The sequence below is a fragment of the Lipophrys pholis genome (assembly GCF_963383615.2).
Source record: "Lipophrys pholis genome assembly, chromosome: 2".
In the NCBI taxonomy this organism is placed as follows: domain Eukaryota; kingdom Metazoa; phylum Chordata; class Actinopteri; order Blenniiformes; family Blenniidae; genus Lipophrys; species Lipophrys pholis.
Genome location: NC_137636.1, coordinates 5,909,850 through 5,926,304, shown reverse-complemented (window position 1 = coordinate 5,926,304; position 16,455 = coordinate 5,909,850). Strand labels below are relative to the sequence as shown.

General features: G+C 41.5%; 1 protein-coding gene across 1 annotated transcript; it reads right to left on the bottom strand.

Moving 5' to 3' along the window:
* Window positions 1-969: 969 nt before the first annotated feature.
* Window positions 970-10,464, bottom strand: kiaa0895l. The gene is made up of 7 exons (XM_080493147.1): window positions 10,277-10,464; window positions 7,436-8,213; window positions 7,208-7,351; window positions 6,306-6,438; window positions 4,305-4,610; window positions 3,189-3,286; window positions 970-2,093 (listed from the first exon to the last, which is right to left on the bottom strand). The coding sequence occupies exons 2-7, from the start codon at window positions 8,165-8,167 to the stop codon at window positions 1,932-1,934; spliced, it is 1,575 nt and encodes a 524-aa protein (XP_080349273.1). The 5' UTR covers window positions 8,168-8,213; window positions 10,277-10,464; the 3' UTR covers window positions 970-1,931.
* Window positions 10,465-16,455: the final 5,991 nt, after the last annotated feature.

The following is a 16,455-nucleotide window of genomic DNA, read 5'->3' as shown; positions in this document are numbered from 1 at the left end:
GCTGTGAGTTAACAAGCTGCAAAAAAAATCTATAAAAATTCAAGAAATAAACATTTTTTAAATATCCAGTTCAGTCCCCCTGAACTTTAAATGTGGATGCCTCTTCATAAAGGTCTTAAATGTTTATGTAATATTGATTCTTGATTACAGTCGCTAAAATCAGAAGAAAGTAGTTGCTGAGAAGAAATAGTTGTACGATTGCAGTGAGCTGAGCTGTTTGTGACTGAATCTACTTCCTGTATGACAGAAGGCAGTAAATAAACTAATGGCTACGACTGCATTCAGGTTAATGTTACTATGGGAACATCTTTCACTGTCAGGAGCAAACCGTAAACAGGAGTTTAGAGAAATAGTTTAAACAGTGGCAGCAGAACAGAGACGGCAGCTCACTAAAGCAAAGAAATGGTGAAGGTAACTGAACTTTTTTAATTAAATAGGAGTGACGTCTGGCTTTATTTTCCGACTGCCACTAGATGGCGCAGTCTGTTCAATTGTTTGGAAGCACACTTCATTGCCAGTCTTTCAGCCTCTTATCTTAAAACCAATAGTGCCCCCTGGTGGGAAAGTAAAGACAGTGGTTCATGAAGCTTCATCCATCACTACTAAAAGGTAGTAATAAGATAACAGAAGTGGAATTATAGTGACGCGTTTCTGACAACCAACGATATTAGACCTGTTCAGGCTGTTACATGTTAAAAGTAGACCGACATTAGAGCGACAGTGTGAGTTTTATTAAACTAGTTTTACATAAATCATTTTGGTTTTGACGGTTTATATTGATAAAGACTTTGGTGAAGAAGTTGAGTGCGACCGAGAAGTGATTTGAAATTTTCAAAAGCAAAAGTTAGTCGAAGTTCATTTTCTGTAAAAAAATAATAAATAAATTAATAAAAAATCTTGTAAATTTTGTGAGTTATAATATAAAAATACGCAGAAGCAGAGACTAAATTAACTGACTGAAAAACCTGAGTGGATGTTCAAGAATAGTCTTTTTTTTTTTTTTTTGCAGATTGTGTTTCTTTATAAAAAGTTATTTCATCACCAGGTTCTCCAACACTTCCAGCACTTTTTTTCTTTCATCGCCTTCCTCTCCACAGGAGCGGTAACAATTCCCAAAATGCCAAACTCTCCTTTAAGGTTGCAGTTAAAGTTTGGTTGCTGCGCAGCAGGGGGAGCTCAGGAGCAGGTCACGTCACAGTAGCGTATTGATACTCAGGAGGAACACCAAGGACACGGTTAAGACAACACAGCTGATTATCTTCTTGGTAACACTGATATTTTGAATATACTCCCCCGGGAAGAATTCATTCACTGCTCGACTCGAGTCCGCGGGCACTTGGTATTTTAACAGATTCATGGCCGCCCAGTTTCAGCTTTCCCCCCCGGGGGGGGGGGGGGGGGGGGGGGGGGTTTGGAGATGTGGCGTCCTTGGTGTCCTTCGCTTGATAATGCGAAACGATCTAAGGCATAAAAACAACGTCGTCTAAATAAAAACAAAGGTATAAAGCTAATACCAGAGACATTCAGTTTGCTCTCAAAGTAAAAAAAGATTTTAAAAAAACCTTAAATAATTGCATAAATAAAGCGCGGGATTATGAAAGTGATTACATTGATAATGTTGGTTACATCGTAGAGTTGCAGTATTGAGGTAACTTCATAGTGGGAGTAAAGGCGAGAGGCGGGGGGCGGCAAACTTGTAAACATGCATCAGACACAAGTGAAAATGCCGACTGAGGTGTTACTGTGTACGTCCCTTTTTGTTTGCGTCATTCAAGTTTTACTAAAAAGAAAAAATTCAATCATGGGGAATACTGTATATTTTACTCGGGGCGCGGCACGACTCAGTCCGAGCACCGGTGTCTTCCGATTCTTCTTCTTCTTCTTCTTCTTCTTGGCTCCGGATGTGGGGTCGGGGTCGGGGGTCGGGCCGGTCAGGGCAGCAGCTCCTCCAGCGTGGAGTCGTCCAGCTCGTTGACGGCGACGATGTGGTCCAGATGTTGCAGGTAGCGCTCCTGGTCGCGCATGAAGTGAGGGATTCTGGTCCGGGGGAGCGTTGCCAGGTGTCGCAGCCGCTCCACGTCTTCAAAAGACACCTGGGGGGGGGGGGGGGGGGGGGGGATTCAGAGCTGCAATGTGAGAACCAAAACTCCTTGCTTCCATTAGATATAAAGTCCAGCCTGATTTTTTTTAACCCACCGGGAGACTTTAAACCTGTTTTATTGTTGCCATTTTATCGTTTTATTTTATACTGTTCACACTTTATGTTTTTATGTCTTTTCAAATACAGCACTTAGTTTTGCAAGTCCTAAATAAAGTTGAGTTTTATATACAAGTTGAAATTAAGCTGGTGTATACCGCAGACAAATATTGTATGTGTGCATACAAGCTAAGACCCCGAGGAAAAAGTCCAATCAATTCAAAAGAAGTGCAAATTTTTACTTTTGCACTTGAGTATTTCAGAATCAATACTTTTCTTTACTTTTACCTCAATAAAAGACCCGGAATAGACACTTTCAGTATCCATACATCTATTTAAATAAATATATGTCATAGTTATAAACTGCAAATATTTAAAATATTCTAAAAATAGGTCATAAAAAAAACTTTTCATGTAATAAATCCTACCCTATCATGAAGACTATCTTCTGCTGAGTGCACTGCTGCCGCAATGACCACTACAACCAGCAGAGGCACTGTAACGTTACTTTGTACTCCACTGACTGACTTAAGACAACCAATCATCCAAACTACTGCAGTGATTTTCAAGCAGCACAACTGGAACAAGCAAGTGATTCTCAAGAGCTGCAGAATAAACACACGAGAGACTCACAGCATGTACAGAGGGAAGATTAAGATTGTTTAACATCCGAAACCAACCGAGAAGCATTTGATGTCATTGCCAAATATTGTTTTTGACACAGCATAACCACAGTTGAAAATCTTTGACGTTTTCTATCCAAAAACAGAGAACAAGCGAGAGAGAGAGAGCTGATCTGATAAAACTTTATCAGTTAAAATTCAGTGACTTTGAGAACAGCAATAAGAAATAGAAGAAGAAGAAATTCAAGTTGAATTAACTCGTTTCAGCCCTGATGAGTACGGCTTGTATTAGAGGCCCAGAGCAAGAGAGTAAATATATCACCCGTTAGTGTATCAGTATGTTTTATCGGTATATATTTTGCACCAACCTTTCCTAAAGAAGTCAACATCTTGAAGTCGATGTTCCTCCGGTGCCGAAGAATCCGCAGGATCCCGTCCAGGTAAACCTGATCTTTGCTGAAACAGCCTGAAACACAAAGAAGACGACAAGATGAACAAAACACGGCCGGAGTACTTGTTCATAAAACAGCTTTTATTTTCCCAATCAACTTTATGATTTGTTCCCTTTGCGGTTTCTGAGTGATAAACCTGTAAATCCTGTGAATTTTTCAACTTGAGCTCACGAATACTGTTAAACTTTAAAGCTAAACTGCTTGCTGAAGGGATTGCGCTTAACCAGCTCATATCTTTGGCACTTCAATCAAAACAGACTTCATAGCGTAAAAAATTGTATTTTAGTCAAATAAAGAGCTTTTCTCTGCACTTTTATTTGTCCAACTGTATTTATTACACTATGTTTAACTGTTTTGAATTTTAATTTAAGTATTTCAACAGATGACAAACTACAATAAAGAATGAAGATAATTATTTTCCGTAAACTGAGTGTCATTTGACTGAAACGTGGCCTGAATAGACCCGTTAGAAAGTTTGCTGACACTCCAATCTGGATGTATTTACACAATTGGGTGTGTAAGCATACACCTGCGTATTCACTCTGCCTTTTATTTACCTTGTGAAGTATTAAGATGACCTGTGGAGTCCGGTTCCAGACCGACAGGCTGCCCAAAGTGCCGTTAAAAGTGCCAAAAAGACCAAACGTTACAAGCAACACCGTAAAAGATCTAGTGGAGTTGAATTCATACGCTCCGAATGTGAGTCTTCAGTCAATCCAGTCAACGTGAAAAGGTGCAAAGTAAACGTATAATGACGTGTGCATGTTCTTATTTGTCCAGGTAGGCGACAGCTCAAAGCAACAGACCTTTGGCTAATTTCTCCCCTCATCCAAAACGACTTCCAGGAAATACGACCGAGTCCATTTGACCTGATTCGATTGTTTTCAGTGTGTGCAAATACATTCTTTGGATGACAGGGTGACATACAAAGACTAATTGGGGGCGGGGGCTTAACTTTTTATACAAATATTTGGCAAAAGCTCCGGTGTCATGCGTCGCTAATGAATAGCCTGTACGCCGAGGGAGGCTCACCGGGCTGCGAGGTGTCCGTCTGGCCCCTCTTGGCCCGGAGGCAGTACTCCCAGCGGACGTCCGGGTCCTGGACGAAGCGCGCGATGTGGCTGAAGAGCTGGCTGAAGCTCATGCTGTTGGCGTGGTACACGGTGTAGTAGAGCAGCGCGGCGCGCCACAGGTACGGCTGCTTCCTCAGCAGCACGCTGTGCAGGCTGGCCAGGCCTTCCTCCGTCGGGTTGGCCGGCTTCAGTCCGAACTGCTTCCTGCCCTCCGAGGAGGCCCACGGCTGCAGGTTGTTGTTCACGCCTCGCAGGTAATGTGTGCCTGAGGAGGACACGTCACAGAATTCAAGTCCCCCTCCCTTTTACAAATCAGATACGCACTTACAGCAATTGGGAATTTTCCATATGGTAAATTCATGTAAAATCTTGAATTTGCCTCAACGAGTTTATACAAATTCACAGATGACTTCAACACTAATCCTCACCAACTTTGTGCTATCCGATAACAATCTATATATTCAACTACAAAGAAAAGTTTCATTAACCGCCACAGAATAACATTTTCAACCAGCTGCATATCTAAAAAGTATATTTGAGCATGTAAATCTCGTTGGTTTAAAAGCTTGTTTAAAGCAAAATTTTACATTTCCCCTCCTAAAAGCAGCCACTGAGTCATGTTAATAAATAAACCTACATTTTCAGGTTGGTAACCGGAGTCAGACTAGATCATCTGGATTTTAAATATGAATTTCAAGTTTCAGGTTTTACATTTTCACCTTGATTGTAAAACAAATATTCAACAATTCTACTCACTGAAAAGTCCCCGATATTAAAAATCTGAAGAAATGATTCAGTTCTGATGTGTTTGAATCTGGTACAAAAATCTTTTATGTCTGTCAGTTGGTGGGACTTTTGGTTGGGTCGACTTTTAGAGGTACATCTTGTTTTTTAATGTTGCACAAATTACACTTATGGTGTTCTGTGCAAAACTGATTGATATACTCCTGTAAAATGAGGAATACAGGAGGAATACAGCACTTTTATTAACAGCCGGAAACAAAAAAACTAAAAAAGGCACGGCAACTTCAAATCCACCCGAGAACACTGGCTAATGATTTCTCTACAAGTTTTCCCTCTAGACTGGAATAATATACAGGCGACTTCATTGTTGTCGTCAAGATGGAATCAATCCACTGCATTCTGGAGAGGAGATGTGTTCTGGAGCTTTTTTTTATTCCTTCATGTCGGCGACAATCACTGCAAGAACTCGTCTGTCTCTCCATGAATAGGAACTGCAGCTTAGGAGGCAGAGCTGCACAGCCAGGGGGTAGTAATTATCGTCTTATGTCATAATTGGACTAACATAACTGGATCTGTGAGCATTGCGAGACTATAATAATGAACGTGCTATTTTGAGTAGTCGTCCAAAGCACTTTAAATTCTCCTCTTCACTCAGAAGCATGAAAGTCAAGGCTTTAATGAGCTACAGATTAAAAGGTTGGTCTTGTGTAGGTATCACAGGATAATATTATAACAAAATGTGTTGTTATTCATCTGTCCCGTACATTTTTATTTATTTTTTTATTTTTTTAAACTGGATTAACGAGCCTTGGCCGCTGGTGAATCTGACGCCAGTTCACAGATTTTGATACCGTCGACACGACATCAGCTGCAGGTTAAAGATTTGCATTTGTTGGTGACCAGAAATCCACCAGTAATTCATTCTTTCATTCATTCAGTCGCCTCGTCACCACATGTTGGCGCTTGTAGTCATACTTGCCCAAATCCTCCCTCGAACTGTCTGTTACTGTTTATCCCCCCCCCACCAGCAGGTGCCGAGATAAACAGATCATTTCTGTTACTCACTTCAATTGTTATGGCTGGCTGGTTTCGAAATGTCCCGACAGCTCAGATTAAAGTCTCTGCATCTTATCAACGGTAAGTCTGTGAGACACTTCAGATGCTGGTAAATCATGAACTCTGAACAATTTCATAACCGACGTGGAGGCGAGCGTACCGATCTCGTGCCGCAGCATCCCCTCCAGCCAGTGTTGTCGCGCTCCGGCCAGGTTGATGGTCAGAGTGGGACGACAGCTCTCCACCACCATCACGGCCTGAGACAGCAGCTCGTCGGACAGACGCACCACGACCTGCGGAAAAGGCGGGACAGACTGAAGCCCTGGATTACAGTAAGATTTAATTTGACTCGTCTTTCATCAAGCAAATATTTTCCACTTGTAGAAGACAGTAGGACGTTCATCGCCCAGTAGAACAATGGCTGCTTTGTCGGCAGCTCAAACAAATAGAGAGTTTATCAGGTTACCGACATCCACGTCAAACACACGCACACAACAAGTGACTGAGAAAACAAGGAAATCACAGTAATTACGATGTGAATATTTACATGGATCCCTCTAATCACTACATTGAATATACTAAAAGCACATCTAAAGAGCTGCGGCTGCTGTCCCTTCTCTCAATCTCCTGTTTAGACACATTATACGTTTTTTTTTTTTTCAAAGCTGGAGTAGTAAATTTGTTTTGCGAGTGTAAAAAAAGCAAGATCAATTTTTGTTTTTAAAATTTCTTTCCCTAAAAATAAAAACACACAAAAAAAACCAAACATTTCAAACACTTTTATTTTTAATCCAATTTTTAATTGTGTAGATTCTAACACAAAAGGTCAGAATTAACCTTTGTCTATTGTCTTAACGCCTTTCTGTGGGGAGTTTGCATGTACTTCAAAAACCGATGGACCTGCACGATAGGTTGTGTGTGATTGGGTGTCTCTGTGTTGGCCCTGCAATGGACTGGCGACCTGCCCAGCATGCACCCTGCGCTTCGGTGTCAACTTGGATAAACCAGGCGTAGAGTATGAGGAAACGGACAACCTGAAGACGAACACTGCTGTGTACCAACCTCGCCCACGCAGCCTTCTTTCTGCAGGTATTTGCGTACGGCAGCCCAGACCTGACTCTTGGGGAGCACCGTGCCGCCGGTCACCTCCTCAAAGTTCTCGTAACAGCCAAACTTCCTCAGGACGCACTCCATGATCCCAACAGCCTGTAGAGAATCAAAAAACAAAAAAACAAGCATCATCGTCGGATGTTCTTCATCTTCATCTTCAGACGTTAGTTCTGAACCGACCTGCTCGAGGAAGAGGCCCGAACCCTCTCGGTACTTCTCCAGCACACTCCTGGGCTCCGGCTGCGTGTACTCGAACTGAGGCTCGTACTTGTAGTCGGACTGGAAGAAAGTCTGCTTCTCCTGCTCCAGGTTCAGAGGTCTGAGGGCGACGAGCAGACAGGGCCTGGCGGATGTGGACGGCGTGGAGCTCCCTGTGCCTTTAGCTATGTGGGGCAGCGAGGTCGCAGGTCGCATTTGCCCCCTGCCGGCCCGCGGCCCCAGCGAGTAGTTGACGGAGCAGGTGCTCTCGCTGCGGCGCATCCAGCCTCCCGCTCCGAGGCTGGGACTGGTCAGGCTGCGAGCCGGGGGCGAAGGCGCAGCGGAACCGCTTCTCCACGGGGGCTGCAGGATCCTCCGGTCCGACATGTGGTCCTGAGACCCCCTCAAGCGTTGAGGCGTCACCTCCAGGCTGAGGGGACGGCGCAGCGGCGGTCTTGGCGTGGCACCACATTTTAATGACGACGACCTCCTCTCCACCGTCTGGCTGCCGGTTTGAGCCGGGAGACCGTTGTGAGAAACCTTCTCCTTCTTGGCGACGTTGCTCCTTTTGCCCAAGGATCTGGGCTTGGCGTCAACGGCGCCGGAGCTGCTGGCAGTTTTTGGTGGACGTGCCTGGACTTCTGGCTCCAGCAAGTCCCTGACGCTTTCAGCCTTGACCTGATCCATGAGGACTCCGCCTGAATCCAACACCATCACCACAGCCGCCGCACCTCAGGCTGCCCGTCGCTATGGCCTGGCCCTGATGACACAGCACCGAGGGTAACGTGTACAACTCATTTGAACAATTAATCAACAATGAGTACCATAAAATTACTATGTGAGACGTGTGAGAGAGTACGGAATCAGTCGATCCATTTGTCTTTGGATGAGATTTCACCTTTATTTACTTCCCACAGCTGAACATTTTTATTTATTAAAGTGGTAATATTATACAGCTTTTCAACACTTTCACGTGGGTCATTTTGATCCAAAAACATTATATTCAAAGTTTTTTGCCCCAAACTCAACTTTTCCTTGATTTTCCTCCATTTGAATATTGGATCATAGGAGCTGCATTAAGAATCTTCTGTGTCTGTGTGAGCTGGACTGGCTCCGCCCACACATGCCCATCTTGGCAAGAGGAGGAAGTACTTCCTCGCGTGGTGCCATGTGCCAGAGCAGAGCTGCCTAATTGTTGGAGGAGTCAAAGGGAGGAGCCTACCTTGATTGGGATTGACTAAACCCCCGATGACACTATATAGGGTTTGATTTCTGATTGGCTGGTTGGAGCAACACAATTTTTAAAACCTGAAACAAGCCAGGGAGAGAGAGGACAGACTGTCTTCACTTCTGGGGCGTCACTCCAGGTGTGGGGACGAATATCACGGTTTGGAAACCATTAGAAAGTGAATTTCGCATAATATGACCCATGTAATATCCCCCCAAAAAAAGTTTGTTGAAGGAAGTTAAACATAGGACATCATCTCAAAGATCTCTATAACAAGCTAATTAACTAATCTAGATGTTCAGTCTCCTAATACCACTTTGCACAGCTAGATGGTAAAGTGAGTCACAATAGCGTCTAATTGAAAAGAAGCCTTTTGTAGAAAACTGCTGCAATGAATGTGAATAACAAAAAATAGTAAAAGAGAGCCACACAGAGGATAGGCTGGATTTTTTGATCAACCACAATACCAAAAACACAAACTATAGGTTTAAGAAAAACACCAATATAGCACTTTAAAATTTCTTCAATATAATACGTCAAGATGTTCTGGCAGCAAAATGTCAATGAAGTAGTCAAGTAAAAGTTCTGATTTGGTGTTTTTACATTATTATCAGAGGAGAAAAGTAAGATATGTGGAGTAGAAATTACATAAGAAAGATGTCCACAACTCCAAGTACACAGTGCCTATTTTTTGCCATGCATTTGCTATTTGGAGAGTATCGTGTTTGTGGTTAAGAAAAACACAATATATCTTGCTCAAAAAAAGCTCAGTAATGACATCATGCTTGTATACTTATGCATGTAAAGGTAATTTATGTTTATTATGGGACCTGCACACTGGCGGTCAGATAGACGTTGCTTCAGACCTGTTGGTCACAGGAGATGCTGTTATCTCGTAACATAGTATTAGACTGACAGATACTTCAAACAGCCATTCACTGAAATGTTCAAGATATACTTGAAGAACAATTATTGAATTAGTTGTTTTTTCCCCAGTGAAACCAGTTTATGAGTTTATGAGATAATTAACCTAAAACAGGACATGAAATTGAGTTGATTAAAACCATTATAAGCAACATCTTAAGTGCTGCCTTTCAGAATCAGTTATATCATCCTTGTTTTATGTCCTATGAATTATAATTTAATTAGTCAGTTAAATATCTACAGAAGAGTAAAAAGTGTGAATAACACGGGTAAATACGTGTGGGTGATGTAATAAGAAATTAATAAAGTAAACTAAAATAGAATGTGGGGATATAATACTAATAAAACACGACATTATTATTAAGAAAACTTACAATAGTACGTAAACAAATACAACATTTACATTAGAATGGATAAATGTTATTGAAACGTTTTTAAAAACCAATAACGAACCCATTATGGATAAAATATGAAAACGTAATTCTTTATATATGTGAACAGCGTGATAGGGTCTGGACAGTAACAGGGAATTGATGTAAGCAGTTGTTTTTTTTTAATTACCTGTAATGAGATATAAAGACAGTTGACTATTGTGCCCTCCTTAAACAAATCAGTTCAGCGGCTCTGAGGAGCTTTAAAACTCCAAAACAACTCCTCCAACAAGCACTCACCCAGTCCTGCTGCTGCCGGGGATTTATGTTCACCCACTCACCGCGGCGGCAGCTCCGCGAAGCCGGTCACGACCCGTGTTTTCTTGGTTTTTACCGGGGATGGGAGTAACAGTCTGCCGGGTAGCGGTTCACGGAGCAGCGGGGCCTGAGGCAGCGGCCCGGGCCGGCCAGGAAGCGGCGGTCGCGTTGGAAGATATGACGTAGGACGCTGGGGACGACGACGGGACAGACGCAGCGTTACGTCATCACGCAGCGCAGGGCACGGAGCGGGATGCACCCCAGCCCTCGCGAGAAGAGGAAGACTTTCTTTTTTTTTTAAATTTCAAACGTAATTGAAAAGCTGAACCAAAACATTTGTGCACTGTTTAAGATAATAAAAAAAACAAAACTGGGTGTCTGTGAGGGTGGGAGGGGAACCCCGCATCGAAAAAATATCAAGTTACACATTGTTTGCATGCAGTGTTATGTTTTAGGAATATTTTAGTCAAAATTATCTGATTAAACAAGCAATGGAGCTGTCAAATGACAAGTGTTGCAGTCAAAGTAGAAAAACAAAAAACACCCTCAAAAAAACAAAGTGTTAACATCCATATTCACATATGTATGTATATCCTGTTTGTTCATATACAAGTGTTTAACAGAATAATGGAAACAGAATTTAAATGACCAATTTCGATCTTCAATGAGGAGTTTATTATTTTGCTCATCTTGGAGCAAAACAGCATTCGTGCAAAGCTAAAAGGACGTCATAAAAATAGTCTTTGATTTTAAATATAGTCTCCGTGTGTTGAGTCGACGTTAATTCTGTGGTTTTCCCTGAATAAATATCCATTACAAGCTTCAGTCTTCAGTAGGAAAACAATGAGATTAATCCCAATTAATTACAGAAAATTATGAAATTAATTAGTTCATTGTTTTAATTGATTGACGGCACTAATATATACATATATATATACATACACATATACATATACATACAGCTAAAATAAATATATATATTTGCTTTGCAACTATGGCTTTCTGCAGTCATAGCACAAAACACACACAAAATACATTTTAATTAGATTTAATCTTAATACATAATTGGCCCTGAACGTGTGGAAGAAGAAGAAGAAGAAGAAGCCATTTTGATTCTTCATATATTTTATAAGGACGTTTAAACTTACCTAGTCTTATTCATTAGTTTAAGTTGGACCAAATACTATTTATAAACCAGCTGGAAAACAGCAAATAAGAACCAGCATTAAGAACAAGTAATAAAACAAAAACAACAACTATGAACCACTCAAAACGACTCCCTTAAAGAAGAGAGAGTTGAAAACCTATTTAAGGTAACTTTAGCTGAGTACGTACAAAAGTGAAAAAGACCGCCAGGTCTTAAATTTTACAGGACAAATAGGATAAAAAGCAAGACGTACCCTGGACAAGCATGACTGCCACAAGATCGGTACAAAGAGAAACAAGCATGTCAAATAGGTGCAGCCAAAGAAAAGTCACCAGTTAACCTGATAGCAGGTCTTATTCGTTCATTTTCTTCCGCTTATCCGTTTCCGGGTTGCGGGGGTGACAGTCTGAGCACCGTCACCCAGATCACCATTTAAGAACCTTCCTGCAGGTGGTGAGCCCACGGGAAGGTGGCGCCCGGCGTGGGACACGAACCCACTACCCTGAGATTGTGAGTCTCATGCTCTACCAACTGAGCTAGCCAGGGGATCAGCAGGTTTTATCTAATGAGAAAATCTCAGAGAGCTTGGCTCATCTGTTTCTTATCTACTTCTCCGAAACATTGACATTCTAAATAAGAAGTTATACCGACATGCTTTATTTCTGACCATCGAGACATTTAAAAAGTAATTTCCCAGAGCAACAGTAGACACGTCAGGGTTTGAATGATCGGTCGGATATGATGCAATACCAATTAATATTTTGTTGGATGTATGATTTAATTATTCAGAAGAAACAGTATTCACACTAAAACAAAGGCGTGGAAGGTGATCTCGTTTCGTTTCTTTCCTAATTATTGTTGTTACGTTAACTTTTTAGTGCTGACTTACTTATAACTGCAGTAACTTGGCTCCGTGTCGGTGGCTCTGATAAGAAGGGTCATTCAATCAGGCCGAGTACAAGAAGCACAAGGTCAAATCAAGTTTAACATAAAATGCGGAATCACAAGATCATACAGTGTATATACACTAAAACTCAAATCGAGGTAAGTCCAACAAATAAAGCAAATCTAAAATAATTTCCTCTTACAAATACTTTTAAACATACAAGATTTACGTGTTCAGATAAAAACCTTACCGCACCTTTCTACTCCTGTATGTTTTTCTTACCGTAGTTACGCTGGTCTTCACCAACAGGTAAATTTATTAAATCACACCATAAAGGCATTGGTGTTGGTACATCAGTTGCCACAGCTACTAAATGATAAGTCACTGTAGAACTCAACCAGATGAGTCAACACGTCATCTGGCGGTGTTGTATGTGTGGAGATAGTTTAGGTGTAGCAGAATCAGTGAGGAGTAACTCTGTCTGCTGGATTATTCTTGGTCTCTGTTGGTTCTTCCACACGCTTTGAGGCTCCTTTTGGTTGAATGATGAAACACACACACACACACACACACACACACACACACACACACACACACACACACACACACACACACACACACACACACACACACACACACACACACACACACACACACACACACACTACTAGAGAGAGAAATCAAGAAATCCTCTCTTACATTGAAGATTATCTGTAGAAACTGAAGCAAACACAGTTCAGGGTCTATTGTTAGTTTGTTGGCATAAACATATGTTGAAATTATTACAGTTTATTACCATATTTTATATACTTCGGCTTCTTTTTTTTAAGGGAGGGGCGGCGACCTGACGCCCTCTATTGGCCAGCCGCCACTGGGGGGTATACTGTATGTATCTCCTCCATATGTACGACATCCGGCTCATCTAATGCGGGGTTGTAAGTAGCTGGAGTCCTAGAATGACTTTGGATGAAAGGCAGGTTACAACCTGGGTAGGTTATCATCACCAACTTGACGTGCATGATATTGGTTTGCAGGAAGAAGCTGGAGGAAAAGAACTAAAACAAACCTCCAGACAAACAGGGTGAACATGCAGACTTCACACAGAACGGCTCCAGACCTGGGTCTTCCTGCGCTGAGGCCACAGCCAGGGCTTCACGAGGCGCTGCAGATTTAGTTTAATGCTGCAAATGCGTAGGCATTACTACGGTGGCAGGGTTCCTTTTTAAAGCGTGTATAGTTGTGTTGAATCATGCCGTCTTCACTGAAGCCCTTTTAATTGATAGAGAACACTGAGAACTTGTAATTATAAAAGTGACACAAAACAGAAACCATATTTGAATTCAGATTTTTGAATACCTCGGGTCTTGGTTCGTAATTGTACGTATAAAAATAACAAATATTTTTAGGAAGAAATTAACAACCAGCAGTCCGCGACCCTAAAGATCATTTCTAAACATGGCGATGCAGGGAAAGAAGAAGGTTAATTAATCACGTTTAAGCCCCATATCAACTGGAATTATGGCCAAAATATTATCAAATAAAGTACATTTTAAGGTAAAAATGATGAAATGCATGCTTTTTGATGAGAACATTTAATTTGCAGCTGTTCAGTTAGCCTTATCTCCTCAAACCTAAAACCTGCAATGTAACTTTAAAGAATGCATGTCCAGATTCAAAAATAAACCCAAGTGTAGAACCCTGAGCATGGCAAGCACCATGGTTTCAGGCTTCATGTATAAACATTGACCACTTCTTTTAAAGCGCATGCTTCAAATGGAGTACATTTGAAGCTACATTTATTTGACGTTTGACCTCCATGAAGCCTCCGCGGTGTTGCACTTTGCCGTCGAGGTGGAAATCAGACATCGTCTCATCATTGCTTTGGTTAATCATTCATAGCTTTACAGTTTTCCATGCATCTGCGCTTCAGGTGTTGGGAGCTCCGGCACTATGTGGAGATAAGCAGAGCTCACACACCTCTCTGACCTGACACACCCACACACTCCGGACGCCCTGCCGTCGCGGTTAATACTTCACCTTTGTGGAGCCGATGAGTTCTTACCCTGTGTTGGAGCAAAGTGAGGCTGCTTTGCAAGAATTTGCACATTCCATCAGGCCATCAGCAGTTTACCTGGACGCTTTTTCATTGGGTTCCATGTCAGAAATCCTATTTACCCTTCACGTTCCATATTAAATCAAAAGTTTCATAATATATATTGAAAAAGACATTCTCACATTTGCAGATGTTTAATATGACGCATATAATACATATAATTTCTCATTGCTATTCTGAACTTATCGGACCAGAGGTTGCTTTGGTTTATTTCAGTCTCTTAAAGTTGTTTTGGGGGTTTTTTTGTGGCCGTTTTACATTTGTCGTGGTTGTTTCCAAGGGATTTATGATTATTTAAACCCTGTAAAGACTCGCACACACGGCTATCCATTAGAAGAGCTTCATTGTAGAGGAAGACTGCAAACAAAGTTATGAATGCACAAACATACTGATCTAGGATTAGTCTTCCCCTCCAGAGTCTGGACACTGGTGGTGGCAAGGGTGAGGCCTGGGGCGAGCAGGGGATTCAATTCCCCTTTGGATATATGGCACTGAATACGACACGATCATTTCTAGGTGCTTTTTAAACAGAGAGAAACCCAACAGATCCATGTGAGCGAGCAAGAGCGACTGTGGAAAGGAAAAACTCCCTGGAGCAGGAAGAGACGTTTGCAGAACGGATTGGGGGTGGCCAAGGCAGGTAACAATTCGGCTGGCTTGAATGTGGGGGCTCAGGAGGCGGAACCTGGGCGGTGACTGGCTGAGGCGGGGACGATCTGCAGCAGGGATTGGCTGCCGAACAGGGGCGTGCCTGGAGACGAGCGGCCAGAGGTCAGTGGTCCAGGTTGATTTATTGCTTTAAGCTCCATTTGAGGACACATTGTGTTTATTACATCCACCAAGGAAATCATCAGCGTTAGCAAGATGACTTCAAAACTACGGCACGGATTTTGTCAAAATCTTCACCTCAGATAGATATTAGGCCACAGAAGACTCCATGGAATTTTGGAGGACATCTGGAAACTTTTTTTTTTTTCTTTTCCTGAGTCCAGCTCAACCTTTGGTGGACGTCAGAAATCTCTGACTGCTCTTGTTTCATGATATTTTGATCATTTTGTGGCTGCTTTGCTTCTTGTGTGGTCATTTTGCAGATGTTTGTAGGTGTGTTTTTGTTATTCCCTCCCCATTGCCTTCTTTAAAATCAGCTTCATGTTGTTGTCATGTTGAGAAATTGATTTGTCACCTCCGCCAAGGAGGTTATAAAATCATTTATTTGTCTGTTTACGTGTCTGTCTGTTAACAAGATATTTAAAAAAAAAAAAAAAAACTAATGTGCAGATCTTCATGAAACTTGGTACACAGGTTCATTTTGATCAAAAGAAGAACTCATTAAATGAAAGTGGCGATCCGGATGAAAATAATTGTTACAATTGAACATTTTCATTTCACAATAAATTGTCCTTCCCGGTGTTCAATAAAATCACGTGATCACCAAACTGAATAAATTAATAAAGGCAGTTGATCTGGATGTGGAATATGTGTCAGAAAATGCTAATTGCTCTTTCTTTGTGTCACATTTGTCATTTTGGAACTTTGTATTGAGGTTTAGCATCTCTATTATGTTATTCAGTGTTTGGAGTTGTTTTGCATGTCTGTGTCATTGTTTTGCATCTTTTTGTATTGGTTTTTTTTTTTATACATCTGCTTAAGTTGATTTTGCATCTGGCTACACATTCATGTTGTGCTTCTTTATTTCCTCTCAACACAAACAAAAGTCTTATGTGGTCAGATTGCATTTTTCTGGTCTCACTTCTATTATTTTCATTTGCTTTTGTCTTCGTCATTCTATTTTGACTGTTAGGATTATGGTGCATCTCTGTTTTTATTCTGCACCTTTTTTTTCTTCCTTTTCTTTATATTTTGCTTCTGTGATTGATTTTGGCTCCCTTTACACAAGGTGTTTCCATTTTTCGTTTCAGAAAAGTTTTGCGTCTCACATACGACAGTGCCAGAAAAGCTGAAAATGCTGTTAGTTTGGTTTTGGGGCCACGTATGGGTAATGCATTTATGTACCG